The sequence below is a fragment of the Panthera uncia genome (genome assembly GCF_023721935.1).
Source record: "Panthera uncia isolate 11264 chromosome C1 unlocalized genomic scaffold, Puncia_PCG_1.0 HiC_scaffold_4, whole genome shotgun sequence".
Classification (NCBI taxonomy): domain Eukaryota; kingdom Metazoa; phylum Chordata; class Mammalia; order Carnivora; family Felidae; genus Panthera; species Panthera uncia.
This window is the reverse complement of record NW_026057585.1, coordinates 85,403,798-85,417,319: the sequence shown is the minus strand read 5'-3', so window position 1 is coordinate 85,417,319 and position 13,522 is coordinate 85,403,798. Positions and strand designations below refer to the sequence as shown.

Below are 13,522 nucleotides of genomic sequence, written 5' to 3'. Positions count from 1 at the left end.
TAATTTCCTTCCTGTCATTTGAGAGATGTTTTAGAAGAAGAGATAAAGGTCTTTGGGTAATCCACCATTTTTTTAAATTCACAGTTGGTTATCAGCATTTTCAGTAAGTTTCCCAGCTGAGTCTGATGCATATTAAAATGTGAGACTCACTGGTTTAGAGCTTGAAAGGGTAGAGATTATACCTGGGATAAAGCCTTTGGCTGATTTTCAGGGATCCACTCTTAGTACTTTCTTACCTTTGGATTAAATTAGGTCTGTGTCTCCTTTTGACATCAGTAGATATGCCTTACTTTTTCTCTGCTTTCTCTAGCATCCTTTTTTCATAAGCCAAAGAAAAAACCATAATAGTGGAGAAAAAGTGTACATTCAGCAAATCTTGGTTGAGTGCCCACTTTGTGCCAAGCACTGAGCTCTGGCTTTTATGTGTGGGGGCTATAATAATAAGCAAAATGGACACAGCTCCTCCTCTCAAGAGGTTTACAGTCTCATTAGCCCTTCCAGGTGATTGCTTAGCTTTAAATCACATGTTCTGTTCAGGGAAGAAAGCATTACCTATTTCACTGGAACAGACCAGACCACTATGAATAACAAAGATGCTCCTATTGTTTGGGAAATCCTAAGAGTATAGAAGTTTTTTCCCAGAACCCCAGGACAAAAACCAGATGGATTCTTTATTACAGGCATACCTTGTTTTATTGTGCTTCACTTTATCGTGTGTCTCAAATACTGCATTTTTTACAAATTGAAGATTTGTGGCAACCCTGCCTTGATAAAAATCTTTTGGTGCCATTTTTCCAACAGCATTTGCTTATTTCATGTCTCTGTGTTATATTTTGGTAATTCTTGCAGTATTTCAAACTTTCTCATTATGATTATGTTTGTTTTAGTGACCTGTGATCTGTGATTAAGACTTGCTGAAAGCTCAGATGATGATCAGCATATTTTAGCAATAAAGTATATTTTAATTAAGACATGTACATTGTTTTTTAGACACAATGCTATTGCACACCTCATAGACTACAGTATAGTGTAAACATAACTTTTGTGTGAACTAGGAAACCAAAAAATTCATTTGACGTGTTTTATTGTGATAGTCACTTTATTGCAGTGGTCTGGAACCAAACCTGCAGTGTCACCCAGGTATGCCTGTATGTAGAAGTGCTACCAGTTTTTAAAAACTCCCCAAGGAGCCCTTCTTCCCTACCCTTGATTGGAAAGTTCAGGTGTGTTAACTCTGCAGTTTATGCCCTAATTTCAAATGGCAAAATTTGAACAGCTCCCTGTCTTCATTGTAGTAGAACGACATTTACAGCTCTAAGGGCAGAGACAATGGTCATTTCAGAAAAAAAGGTGATGTTCAGAGTCCTAGAGGAGTCAGTGGAGACAGATTCTTGACTTCTTTCCTTAGGTCAAGGGTCGTGATAAACATATCAATAATTTGAAAAAGAAATGTCAGAAGGAATCAGAGCAGAACCGGGAGAAGCAGCAGCGTATTGAGACCTTGGAGCGTTACCTGGCTGACCTGCCCACCCTGGAAGATCATCAGAAGCAGAGCCAGCAGGTAGCAGCAATGTCTGGGCATACCTGGGGCTAGCAAGGAGTGGCCAAGCAGGGGGACTTCCTCAGCCTCTGCTGTATGCAGTTACCCTGTGGCTTCCTAAAGGAAAAACCCAAAGGAGTCAAGTCCAGACTCACATCTGTCCAATTTGCAATTGGACTGCACATTTTTTTGAGATACGCAGTATTCCTTGGCTTATTGACCGTAAGTATGGGATCCTGTCTCTCAGCTTAAGGATTCTGAATTGAAGAGTACAGAGCTGCAGGAGAGAGTAACCGAGCTGGAGAGTTTGCTGGAGGAAACCCAGGCAGCCTGCAGAGAGAAGGAGGGTCAACTGGAAAGCCTGAGACAGAGAGGAGCAGAATTCTCCAGTAGACATAGGTAAATAAATACCCTTGTGTAGTTGAGGAAAGGAGTGGAGAGTTAGGTCTATCCTACTTACTACCTGTGTGACTTAGAGCAAACCACTTTACTTTTCTGAGCTTCGTTTCTTTGGAATATGAATAATAGGATAGCTGCTTATGGGCAAGGAATAGGTCTTTGAGATGGAGAGTGGAGGGTGTAGTAGTGCAGTGGGGGTTTGTCATTGTATCCTTTAGAAGGTCCAACCCAGTGCCTGGCATAATAATAACAATAATAATAATAATAATGATAATAATAATAATAATAATGGATAGTAATCCTTGAGTATGTATGTGTTGAGCGAAGGGAACCACTTTATATACTGGGAAATTAGTTAACTGTATATTTGCAAAAGCAGATCCTGATGTTAAGGGTGGAGGGTGGGGGGTGATCTACATTTTGAACCTTGTAAGCTAAAGGCTACTAGGAACATCTGTTTCTCTTCAGCCCTAGGGATTGTTCTCGATTGCCACAACAGGTTCTAAGAACAAAACAAGATGCCATAATGTACTCTCAGGGTATTTTGAGAGCCTCTTCCATATCAATTGCAGTTTCTGAAAATGTGATGGCTGTGTTTCGACAGCCTCTTGGACCAAATCCAGTTTCTAATGGGATGGATTGGATTTCTCATCCCAAATTCAACCATAGTGACCCTGTTGTTTGTCTCAGCAGATGAGCCATAATGAAAGTGATTGTGGGGATCCATTGGAGGAGACCTTCGGTTGGAGTCAGAAGAGAGGTTGGGGTCAAAGTTGACCCTGCCCCAGACTATGTGTGCCAAGAAAAAAAGATTTTGTTTTCCAAAATTTCTACAGTATACATGTATGACTTTTATAATCTAAATACATGTGATGAGTGTTTATTTTTAAATATCAAAACAAATATAAAAGAGCATTGGGCAGGTAGAGAATTGGTGGAAGAGCGGATAGATGCTGGCCTCTAGGGAAGAGAACTAACATACGCTAGGCAACTTGTGTGTGGTACACCCTATGTTACAACAGACCTAACACGTTATCCCCAGATATGGCTTGGAAGGGCCTGAGTGTCTTACCCCAAACGTACAATAAATAATAGAATCAGGAGTCAAAGCCACATCTGCCTGACTTCAAAATTCTTAAAGAGGCCACTGTCTTTCAGCCTGCAAGATAAGCAGTGTGTGGAGGAGGCCAGTGGAGAAGGTCCAGCCCAACAGGGAGAAGGTCCAAAAGTGGAAATGGAGTCCTGGCAGAAAGAATGTGATTCCCTCCGAAAGGTGACTGAGTGTGTCCAGGCTGTAATAGAGGGCAAGCTGAGAAGGAAGAGAAGATTGTGTACTGGGAAGGAACCATGAATTTCTGGCCCTGGGCCACCTAAGATGCATTACCCAGAACTTTCCTCTCTTTTCTGAGAAGTCATCCCTGCATAATAAGTTTGCATTTTAGATATTTATTCTTACAACAGGCAAGCAGAATTAGGAGAGGATATGCTTTTGAACATCCAAGCTAGATGCTCCAAAATGGTACATTGATGCTTGGTGCACTTCATTCATGGCTTAGGCCCCACACAGAACCTCTTGCATTGGGCAGAGTTCTAACTGGCAAAGTGGCCCTAATTTAGCAGAGAAGAAAGAGTCCAAACCTATTAGTGAGACTGATAGGTAGGTTAAAAAAAAAAAAAAGACCCAGAGGGGCATCTGGGTGGCTCAGTTGTTTAAGTGTCCGACTCTTGATCTCAGTTCAGGTCATGATCTTTCAGCTCATCAGATTGAGCCCCGCTTGTGCTCTGTGCTGACAGCACAGAGCCTGCTTGGGATTCTCTCTCTCTCCCCCCGCTCTCTGCCCCTCCCCTACTTGCTCTCTCAAAATAAATAAATAAACCCCAGAAATGGTTCAGAGAATACCTGAGGTCTCAAAGGACAGGAAATGGCCTATTCGTGGTCTCTCCTTGAACAGCCTTGTGACCAAAGCTATAAATAATAGCATTCATCACAGCTCTGGATAGGCCAGACTTCATTAAACTGAATTTTTGGTCCTGTCCTCTACTAAAGAACCAAAATGTACACTGGTTATGTATAAAGTTTATTCTACTGGCCCACAGTTATCAGAGTGAATTCCCCACTTCATCCCAGTAGTGGTCATAGTCCACATTACATTCCTGTTTAAACCTCTTTGTGAGTAGAGTACAGAAGTGTGAAGCTAGCTAGCTAGGATAGGGAATCTGGGTTTTTTTCTGTAAGTAGAGCTAAATTGCCTTCACCCTGGTTTCACTATTGATTGGCTATAGCCACCGTGGCACTAATAGACCATAGATCCTGATGTAGCCTCTTGCCCTCTGACCTTACCATCAGCCTGTGCTTATAGCCTTCCTTGATAACTTTGCCTTTCAGATTGTGGAGAAGCAACAACAGAAGATGGATCAGCTGCGTTCACAAGTACAGGTGAGCTGGTGTCCTTATGACACGGTGAGCAGGACTTGATGGAATCTCTAGAATTCGGCCAACTCTATATTCTGTGTCATACAATTTGCTCAGTGTTAGGAGTATAGCAAGAATGAGACCCAATCAGTGCTTTTAGCCTACAATCTTGTGGGGAAGAGGTTTTAGCACAGTATTATGAGAACAATGTCCTTGCTGCTTTGGGGGAGCATAGAAGAGTCAGTGAGAGCAGGGCAGGTTAAGGAAGGGTTTCTGGAGATCATGAGCCTGGAACAAGGAGGAAAAGTTAGCTAGGCAAAGAAGAGCTGAATACTTTGGTTTTAGAATTCCAGATAGAAGGACTAGCACACAGAGCGCTTCGGTGGCTCGTTCGGTTAAGAGTCTAACTCAATTTTGGCTCAGGTCATGATCTCACAGTTCGTGGGCTCAATCCCTACATCGGGCTCCATACTGACAGTGCGAATAGAATGTAATTTGGGTGTGAGGTAGTCAGATTTGCAACTCAGGCTTGAGTGTGGAAAGATTGGCACTTGGAGAGAAACAAGGCTGGAGGCTGGTGGATTATTGCAGAAATCCTGGTGAGAGATGATGAAGGAACCTGGCAGCATAGCAAGGAGAAGAAGCTGTGAGGGACAGATTCAAGTGAATTTTAGGAAGTGGAATTAAGAGGAATCAGTGACTGACAAGATGTAGGGGGTTAGAGAATAAGGAAAAACTAAAGACAACTCCTGGTTTCTATTTTGGGCCAGAGTAGGGAGGTGTCCTTAATTGGGTTCTCCAAAAAACCTTAGGTAAAGCAGGTGCACTCAGGTTCTCTTTGGACTCCAAAAGAGGTTTTCTCATCAAAACTGTGAAATGCACTCACTCTGAGAGCAGCTCAAAGCTGCAATCCTGCCTTTGCCATCATGTAGGTTGGGCTGTGTCTGTCTAGTTCCCCTATTTCAAGTCCTATAAGAAGATAGTCAAGCCTAGTGAGTGTTTATATCCATTTAAAATCCCAGGTTCCTAGTTGAGCTTTTAATGTGTCTCAAATACATACCCTGAAACCCTCAGCTCTCAAAAAGGTTGAAAAAGCCCAACTTTTAAAAAATATATATATATTTTTTAAATATTTTATTTATATTTAAGAGAGTACGCGAGTGGGAGAGGGACAGAGAGATGGAGAGATAATCTGAAGCAGGTGCCAAGCTCTGAGTTGTCACCACAAAGCCCAATGCAGGGTTCAAACTCATGAGCTGCAAGATCATGACCTGAGCCAAAGTAAGAAGCTCAACCAACTGAGCCATCCAGACGCCCCAAAAAAGCCCCACCTTTTACATTTACCCATGATGAAACTTCTCAGGCAAATTAAAATATCAGATGAATTTGCTGGAATCAAGCAGATTCAAAACTGTCACCTTGGGTATTTCATGGTGATGAGACGTTCTCCTTTGGCAGTTTTTTATTAATACAAAATGGGAAAATTCAGAAAATTTTTAAATACTTTATTCAAATAAGTTTCAAAATTGGGGGAGGGGAGTTGGAATGAATAGAATGAGAGGCAAAAAATAACAAACATAAATACCTCCCTCTCCCTGACCCTGACCATCCCTACACACACACACTCTCTCTCTCTCCCTCCCTCTCCCTCTCCCTCTCCCTCTCCCTCTCCCTCTCCCTCTCCCCCTCCTAACTAGATTAGGTGACTGTGGGAGCACTCCTACCCCTTATCTCTGTCAGAAGCATTTAATACACAGTATTCTCAAGGGCTTTGGCTGTGGGCTCCTCAAAGACTGGTATTGTTTGGTATTCTTTTCAGTATCCTCAGTGCCTGTCACAGTGTTCAATAAGTACTGAACTCAACTGAATAGACATTTCTTGCCCTCAAGAAAGTTATGGGGGGGGGGGAACCATGTGCACTGCCAACAAGTGTACTCGAGCCACGATGGAAGTATGAGTAGCAGGGCGAGAGTAGGATTAATAGAATCTGATTTGCGGATTAAGGAAGGCTCAGGTGGGCCTTGAAGGTTTCCTGGGTTATAGAGCAGGAGAGTAGCCTAGACAAAGGGGAAGGAGAGTGAGCAAGTTTGGAGCTGGAGCCTTTGGGAATGAAGGCTGTGCAGTCATTTGATGTGGCTGGAGTAGAGGCTGTGTGGAAGGTGAAAAGAGATGTGGCTAGAAAAGTAGGTAAGGGCCAGACTAGTCTGGAATGCCCTGCTGAGGAGCTGACCTCTAATTGGTCAGCAACTATAGGAGGGTTTCAAAGGGAAGTAGCAGATCAGGGCTTTTCTAAGATAATCTCTAAGCCGTGTATGGGCGGGGTGGGGCTTTACTATATAGTCCAGGCCAGAGGTGACATGGTCTAAACCAGATTTGTTACTCCTCATGTGCAATCCTACCACTCCTTGCCCTGGGATTCAGAGCCTAGAGCAGGAGGTGGCTCAGGAAGAAGGAGCAAGCCAGGCCCTGAAAGAGGAGGCCCAGCGGAGGGAGACAGCCCTGCAGCAGCTTCGCACAGCTGTGAAAGAGGTGAGCAGCAGCATCTGGGCCTCGTGGTACTGCCTCCACAAGCCTGATTTCTCAGTGTACCTTCCCCATCCCTACTCCCACAAGAGCCCTCATGTTTGAGAGGTCCCTGCTGAACAACTGTTTTTGGCAGAAGAATAGAAAGGGACGCCACATCATCCTTTCTGTTAAAGGTCGTAATCCCATCTTAGGCCATATTTACCCAGGAATGTGTTTTGGATGCAAGAAGTCAGTCTCTCTCCCTTTGTTTTCCTTTAGCCACAGGTTTGTGGCGTTGGGGAGGAAGGGTTCAAGAAGACTGAGAGCTCGGTGGTCCTCATGGAGTATACAGAGCTGTCAGCAAGGGGTGACCAAGTTCACTGACCTAGGAAGGAGTCTCTCAGAGCTGGGATTGTCACATGGCCCAGTGTACGTGAAAGGCTGGGACTGGAAGAAGAACTCTATTCAGTGTTTTTAAAACAGAATAGAGGGAGGGAGGGGAAAATGGGTTAAGCTGTTCAGGGAGAGAGAGAGAAGGAGACACAGGCATACACGAATAGCTGGTCTTTGTAGAAAAGCCTGATTCTACTGAGGTGAAGGTGTAAAAATGCAAGCAGGGCACATTCCAGTGCTGTGTCCTCCAGGTTCCTAGCTCCCTCAGGCCCCCACCCAGTGGCCACTAGCTGTATTGTTGTCTTTCTTGCCCCCTTTATTCCTCTGACACACTCTGATCAGGCTGGCTGGTGGCCACTTTTGTCAGGGTGGCAGGGAGAGATTGAAACCAGTGTCTCCTCAGATTTCACAGTTCACGTTAAGCCTCCTCTAATAGCCTGGTTAACAGAGTTGGCTGAGGGACTGCCTTCAGATAGAGTTCCGAGGGGCGGGAGTATCTTCTCTGGTTCCTGAACAGAAACCTGGAGGCTGATGACTCAGAGTCTGCTGGGGAGACTCCAGTACTGGAACCCTATGGGCCTGACCTACCTGCAGGAGAACTTAGGCCCAGTTTTGGGAATAGGGGGAGTGCTAAGCCTGTTGGTAGTGGTGGGGAGGGGGCAATATCCCCTGTGACTCGTGTATTCACGTACATGTATAAATAGTCTGCCCTTCCCTGGGCTTTGGGTTAATGTGTTTGCCCATCTGTCTGCTCAGCTTTCAGTACAGAACCAGGACCTGATCGAGAAGAATCTGACACTCCAGGAACACCTGCGTCAAGCCCAACCAGGGTCTCCATCTTCACCAGATACAGCCCAGCTGGCATTTGAACTGCACCAGGAGTTGGCCACTTGCCTTCAAGATCTGCAGGCTGTCTGTAGCATTGTGACCCAGAGGGCCCAGGGCCATGACCCCAATCTCTCCCTGCTCCTGGGCATTCACTGTGAGTCCTCAGGCCAGTCTGGGACACAGGAGAGAGTGGCTTTCATTCTTCTGTCACCCCCATCCAGTTTTCCCATCCTTTGGGTGATCAAGGCTCTGTAGACCTGGTCACTGCCCCTGGGAGTTTATGTGTTTTGCAAAGTAGATACTCAGTAAATCTGTTTTGGAAGCAGTCATCCTTAATGGGTACTTGAATGCGGGACAAACAGAAAATGGCCCTTAGCAAGTTTTCAGCCCACTATCCCCATCTACTTTTTTAAAAACATGTGTTTTAAGACCATGGGTCTCAAAGTACTGCATATCCATACCACCCCTCCATTGAAAGCATCTCCTAACTGACTCACTAACATTCTCTTGAAATGCTCTTCTCCCCAGCTGCACAGCACCCAGGGATTCAACTAGATTTGCAGAAGCCAGATGTGATCAGGAGGAAACTAGAAGAGGTTCAACAGCTGCGCCGTGACATCGAGGACTTAAGGACCACCATGTCAGACAGATATGCCCAGGATATGGGAGAAAACTGTGTCACTCAGTGAGGAATGCTGGGGGTGGCATAGACTCCGTTTCCCCAGGGAAGATCTGGTCTGCTGAGAGCCCAGTCTTGCAGGTCCTGCCCTGACAATCTCTTGCCTCCTATTTGCTGCTATTCCCAGAGAGAAGGGATGGAGGGGGGTAAGAACCTGCATCTGGGGCCAAGGGCTGATTAAGGAACTGTGCCTGCCCTGCCCCACACTGGCTTTGCCTTGTTGGATTGCATTTGTCCTGTCATACTGATTTACCCTTTGAGGGTGAGTTACTAATTAACTTTTGCAGGTTAACTGATAAGTCCTCACAGACTGTTCCCAGCCCCAGGCTGACGTCAAAGGTAAACAGGCTGCTCACTTCCCTTTTCCATCCTCTGGATGGATCCACGTTCATTCCCACTCCATACTTTGGTCCTGCTGATGTCCACTGGAAAGGCTGAGTACCAGTCACAGTGGCCATGTGAGAATTCTCAGACCAGTCGGCTAGCCTGCCTGGGATCTAAGTTGGCTTTCGGGGTATTCTTTGGCCTGGTCCCACTGCTGCTTCCTCAGGACTCTTGTTCTCACAGATGCCTCAGGGTGATCTGTTTATTAGCAAAGCACCCACTAGAATTGGCCTAGGGATTGTATCCAGGTCTCCTTAATCTGAGCTGTCATGCCATTTTACAGGATACCCCATTCTCCAGCTGCTCTGTCCCATGGGGCCCTGGCCATGTGGTTAGCACAGCTCCCTTCTCCTTTGTTCTCAGGCCATCCAGGTAGCCCCCTTGTAAACTCTTCTCTATGGTTCTGGGTTTGGGCAGGATTTTCCCTCATATTGCCACAGGGCAACTGTCAAGCTACTCACCTCCTCCTCCTGGGGCTGAGGCCAGAGCCCAGTCCTGATTTGTGCCTCTCTTTTGTTTAGGGGCAGGGTCTTTTCCCTTTATTGCTCTGGGGCCCCTTTGAAAGTTCAGAGTACCCGGTATAGCTTGGCTCTAAGTTCTAGCTTTCCGTATTTGGTGGGTTTTGTTTCTCTGGGGCCTTTGGGGACCCTGTGCTTTCTATTTTCTCTTGCCTCCTCATGTATGGAGCATCTCAGAACACAATTGTTTGTATCCGGTTGTTGGGCTGGCCCCAGGCCTCCTCTAGATCTGGAGCCAGGCCAAGCCAAGGCTTTGTAAGGGTATGGAGGAGCACTGAGCAGTTCAGAGCCAGCCACTGAGTTTGTTGCTAAGCTTTGAGCTGTCAGAGAAGCATCCTGGACCTCATTCTTGGGTCTGAATGAGACTCGTTAAGTGTTTTTACAATTTTGTGTCTTATTTATGGAGTGATGTATCCCTTCCATTCAGAGCAGCCCCACCCAGCCATCCCCTCAGCCTCTGGGCTCCTTCCTGCCTCCTAAAAGCAGAGCTGCCTGGTTGGTCTCCACCCTGTGTTGGGAGCCCAGCCACCATGCTCACGGGTATTTTTCCTCAAAGTTTATAAGCAGTTATTTATATGAATCCTTGTTATGTCAACTGGTTTGTATTGCCTATTTTGATTACAAAATAAAATATTTAACAAACTCCTCAGTTTTCTATCACCATTATCACCATCCCTTACTCCACCCCTCATTTTGCCTTATTGGAGCCAAGGCCCGGGTGTTTAGCCAAGTTCCCCAGACAGCAGCAAGGAGGGACCTTTGGCAGGTCCAGGTCTGTTTCTACCACTTCCGCTCCTCTGGTGTTCTCTATGGGGACAAATAAGATCTCTTCTGACACTACTTTCTATTGGGTGAAGCTGCCCTGAGTCATTGAGCAAGTCTGTCGTCGTTGGAAAGAGTTTCAGTAAGTCTCTGAGAGGAAGTCTGCTTCTAGGTTGCTGTGAGGAAGTGGCTTCCCTGGAGCCAGGCAGGGCCCTGTTTGCCTCACGGAGCTAAGGTGGTCTTTCTGGGCTGCTATTTGAGCCCGGGGGTGGGGTGGGGGGCCTGTGAGGGCAGTCCTGGCCAACCCCAGACAGACAGCTGAGCCCGATTTGGGCTGATGAGTCTCTCCACCCCCTGGATTTTTTCTGGGAGCAGGAGCAGCTTTAGAATGCCATCTGGGGTTGGAGTTGAGCTAGGGCCACCCGGAGACCAGCTGCGGATCTTGAACAAGGGCTCCGGGGAGCCCGACCAACTGCTGCCTCCACCCGTTCTAGAGCTAGCAAACTCTTACCTTGGCCTCCATCTGGTGCCTTGAGGGTGTGGCCCTGTCTCCGGCCACCACCCTTCCTTGTCTAGACTTGCCTGAGTAGAGAGGAACTTGTGGGGAAATCTCCCAGCAGGGGCTGTCCCTGCTTTGGTGTGCCATGGGGTTAGCCATGTGTGAGTGTCACCCGGGGACTGTGGGAAGGGGTCCCTTGGAGCAAGATTCCCTAGCCAAGGAACTGTAGGTTTCAAAATAGCCCAAGCCTTCAAAGCTCCAGCTGCGCCGTGCTATCGTGGCACTGAGGGTGGGTAGCTGGGTGCAGCAAACGCGGGCGACGCTGAAAAGGCCTTTGCCAAGCCGTCACCCAGGCCCTCCCTGGCCTTTCCGGCCACCAGCCCCCTCCCCCCACCTCACGCTGAACCCCTGATCAGGGAAGGCGCGGGAGGGGACGGCCTCGCGCAGCACTGGGGTCCTCGGCGCGCCCCGTCACTGAGGGGGAGGGGAGGGGGCAGCGGCGCGCGGGGCGGGGTCGCGCAGGCTCCGCCCCGGCCGCACGCCTGCCCGCGCCGCCCATTGGTCCTGAGAGCGGTGACTCGCGGGCAGAGCAGGAAGGAAACCGCTCCCGAGCGCGGCGGCGTCGTCTCCAGGCCGTGCGGCTGCCGCTACAGCCAGCCATCCGTCCGCTTGTCGGCTTGCCAGTCCACCCGCAGCATGAGCGGCCTGCGCGTCTACAGCACGTCGGTCACCGGCTCCCGCGAAGTGAGTGCACGCCCCGGGTGAAAGCTCGGGCGGCGGAGTCCGGGCGCTACGGCCCGGCGCCCGTGACCCGCCCCCAGGGCGGAGCGGGGGGCGAGAAGGTGCGGGGCTCGGCCTCCTGGGTCGAGTCCCAACGCGGGCCCCGAGTCTGTGCCTTGAACCCCTCCGTTGGGCATCCTGGATCCTTAGCAGCCCCAGGACGAGCTGCCCGCGCCCATCCCATCTCTCGGACACGCACTCCCTGCAACCCCCCTGCGACCCCGATCACGTCCTGATCGTGCTGTTCCTCTCCCCCACTTTGTGTGTACCTAGGCAGGGGTGGCCCCTTAACCTGCCTCCACCAAGGCCTGCCCTGCCTTCCCCTCGCTGAGTTCCTGGTTCTCTCCACTGAACTTTATCCCACTTCCCTTCGTTCTGACTCCCCTCCGCATGGTGGTCCCTCTTTTCATCCTGCCCCACTGCAAACCTGACTCATCCTCCTAACTCCCTAGTGGCCAGAACCCTCGTCCAGGGTGTGGAGGGACACAAAAACTACTGGCCACAGTCCCTGTCATTCTGCCCAGGTTTCCCCCGTAAATCCTCCAGCCTGCTCACTAACCCCTGCCCGCCCTCTACCCCCAGATCAAGTCCCAGCAGAGCGAGGTGACCCGCATCCTGGATGGGAAGCGCATCCAGTACCAGCTAGTGGACATCTCCCAGGACAACGCCCTGCGGGATGAGATGCGAGCCTTGGCGGGCAACCCCAAGGCCACCCCACCCCAGATTGTCAACGGGGACCAGTACTGTGGGGTATGAACCCCGGGGGTTGGGAGTGGGGAAGTGTAGGACTTCTGCTGACTCAGAAGTCAGTCAGACCTGGGACAAAACACCAGCACTCAGGTTGACCATCTCTCCCCTCCCCTCGCCTAGGACTATGAGCTTTTCGTGGAGGCTGTGGAACAAAACACACTGCAGGAGTTCCTGAAACTGGCCTGAGCCCACCGGACTCCATCACCACGTCCCCCTGCAGCCACCGCCGGCCATGAAGGACCTTGTGACCAACTCCCTGTCATTCCTAGCCTTCCGACCTTGGAATCTCTCCCCGCAACCCAAGCCCCCCTCCTCCCCCTCTCTAATTTAGCCCCCTCTTCTCCCATTCAAAGGCAACATTCCTTACCCACTAGCCTCAGAAATTGTCTTAAGCAACAGCCCAAGTGCTGGCTGTTGTCAGCCAGGCCCTGAGGCTGCCACCCTGCCTGGCACTGGCTGATGGGCACCTTTGTGGGTTCCATTAGCCAGGGCTCTGCCAAAGGCCCCGCATTCCTTGTCCCCTAGAGACAATTAAATGTCCCATTCCACTGACACCGTGTCTGTTTGATATGGCCTGAGTCCTTGGTCGGGCCGTCTCCTGTGTGGCACCTCTGTGTATGATTGCGCACGTATGTGGGTGTATGTCTGGCATATGTATAACTGGGTGGACCAGCGTTTCTCTAAACAGTGTGGGTGGGTCACTTCCTGATTCACATGCATGTGATAGTGTCCTGACACGCCCGGCTTGGTGAGTGTAGGACATCTGTATGCCTGTCGGTAATGTGACCGAGCCATGTGGCTGCCTGCCTGGGTTCCAGCATCCTGGCTAAGTATGGGCGTGTCATGGAAGTGGGTTCATGGCCGCAGTTCTGCCAGTTTGGGCACAGTGGCTTTGTGCAGAATGTTGGGGAAGTGGCCACATGTGCGTGTGGTTCTCTGTGTGCACAGGGACCTGCTCGCGGCACGCTTGCACATGAGGCCCTTCTGCACCAGCTGAGGCTGAGCCTGAGCTGGAGCCTGCCTTCCCTCCACTGGATCTGCTTAGCCCTTCTGGGGAGAAAGGAACCTAGAG

At 49.1% G+C, this 13,522-nt stretch overlaps 2 protein-coding genes across 6 annotated transcripts in view; both read left to right on the top strand.

Annotated features, from left to right (window-relative positions):
* Positions 1 to 13,002, top strand: part of CEP85 (centrosomal protein 85) — a 35,827-nt gene extending 22,825 nt beyond the window's left edge. For 2 of the 5 annotated variants that reach the window (XM_049617724.1, XM_049617722.1), the window contains 9 exons: positions 1,409 to 1,561; positions 1,788 to 1,939; positions 3,098 to 3,212; positions 4,326 to 4,376; positions 6,774 to 6,881; positions 8,007 to 8,232; positions 8,607 to 10,656; positions 11,514 to 11,664; positions 12,571 to 13,002. In XM_049617724.1, coding sequence (XP_049473681.1) covers positions 1,409 to 1,561; positions 1,788 to 1,939; positions 3,098 to 3,212; positions 4,326 to 4,376; positions 6,774 to 6,881; positions 8,007 to 8,232; positions 8,607 to 8,767 — 966 coding nt within the window. In that variant the 3' untranslated portion in view covers positions 8,768 to 10,656; positions 11,514 to 11,664; positions 12,571 to 13,002. Of the gene's footprint in view, positions 1 to 1,408; positions 1,562 to 1,787; positions 1,940 to 2,632; positions 2,783 to 3,097; positions 3,213 to 4,325; positions 4,377 to 6,773; positions 6,882 to 8,006; positions 8,233 to 8,606; positions 10,657 to 11,508; positions 11,665 to 12,570 lie in introns of those variants that run through there. The other 3 variants (XM_049617723.1, XM_049617726.1, XM_049617725.1) reach the window with 3 other exon arrangements.
* On the top strand, positions 11,580 to 13,002 carry SH3BGRL3 (SH3 domain binding glutamate rich protein like 3). The gene is made up of 3 exons (XM_049617734.1): positions 11,580 to 11,664; positions 12,283 to 12,450; positions 12,571 to 13,002. Exons 1-3 carry the CDS (start codon positions 11,617 to 11,619, stop codon positions 12,634 to 12,636), a joined length of 282 nt encoding a protein of 93 aa, XP_049473691.1. The 5' UTR covers positions 11,580 to 11,616; the 3' UTR covers positions 12,637 to 13,002.
* Positions 13,003 to 13,522: the final 520 nt, after the last annotated feature.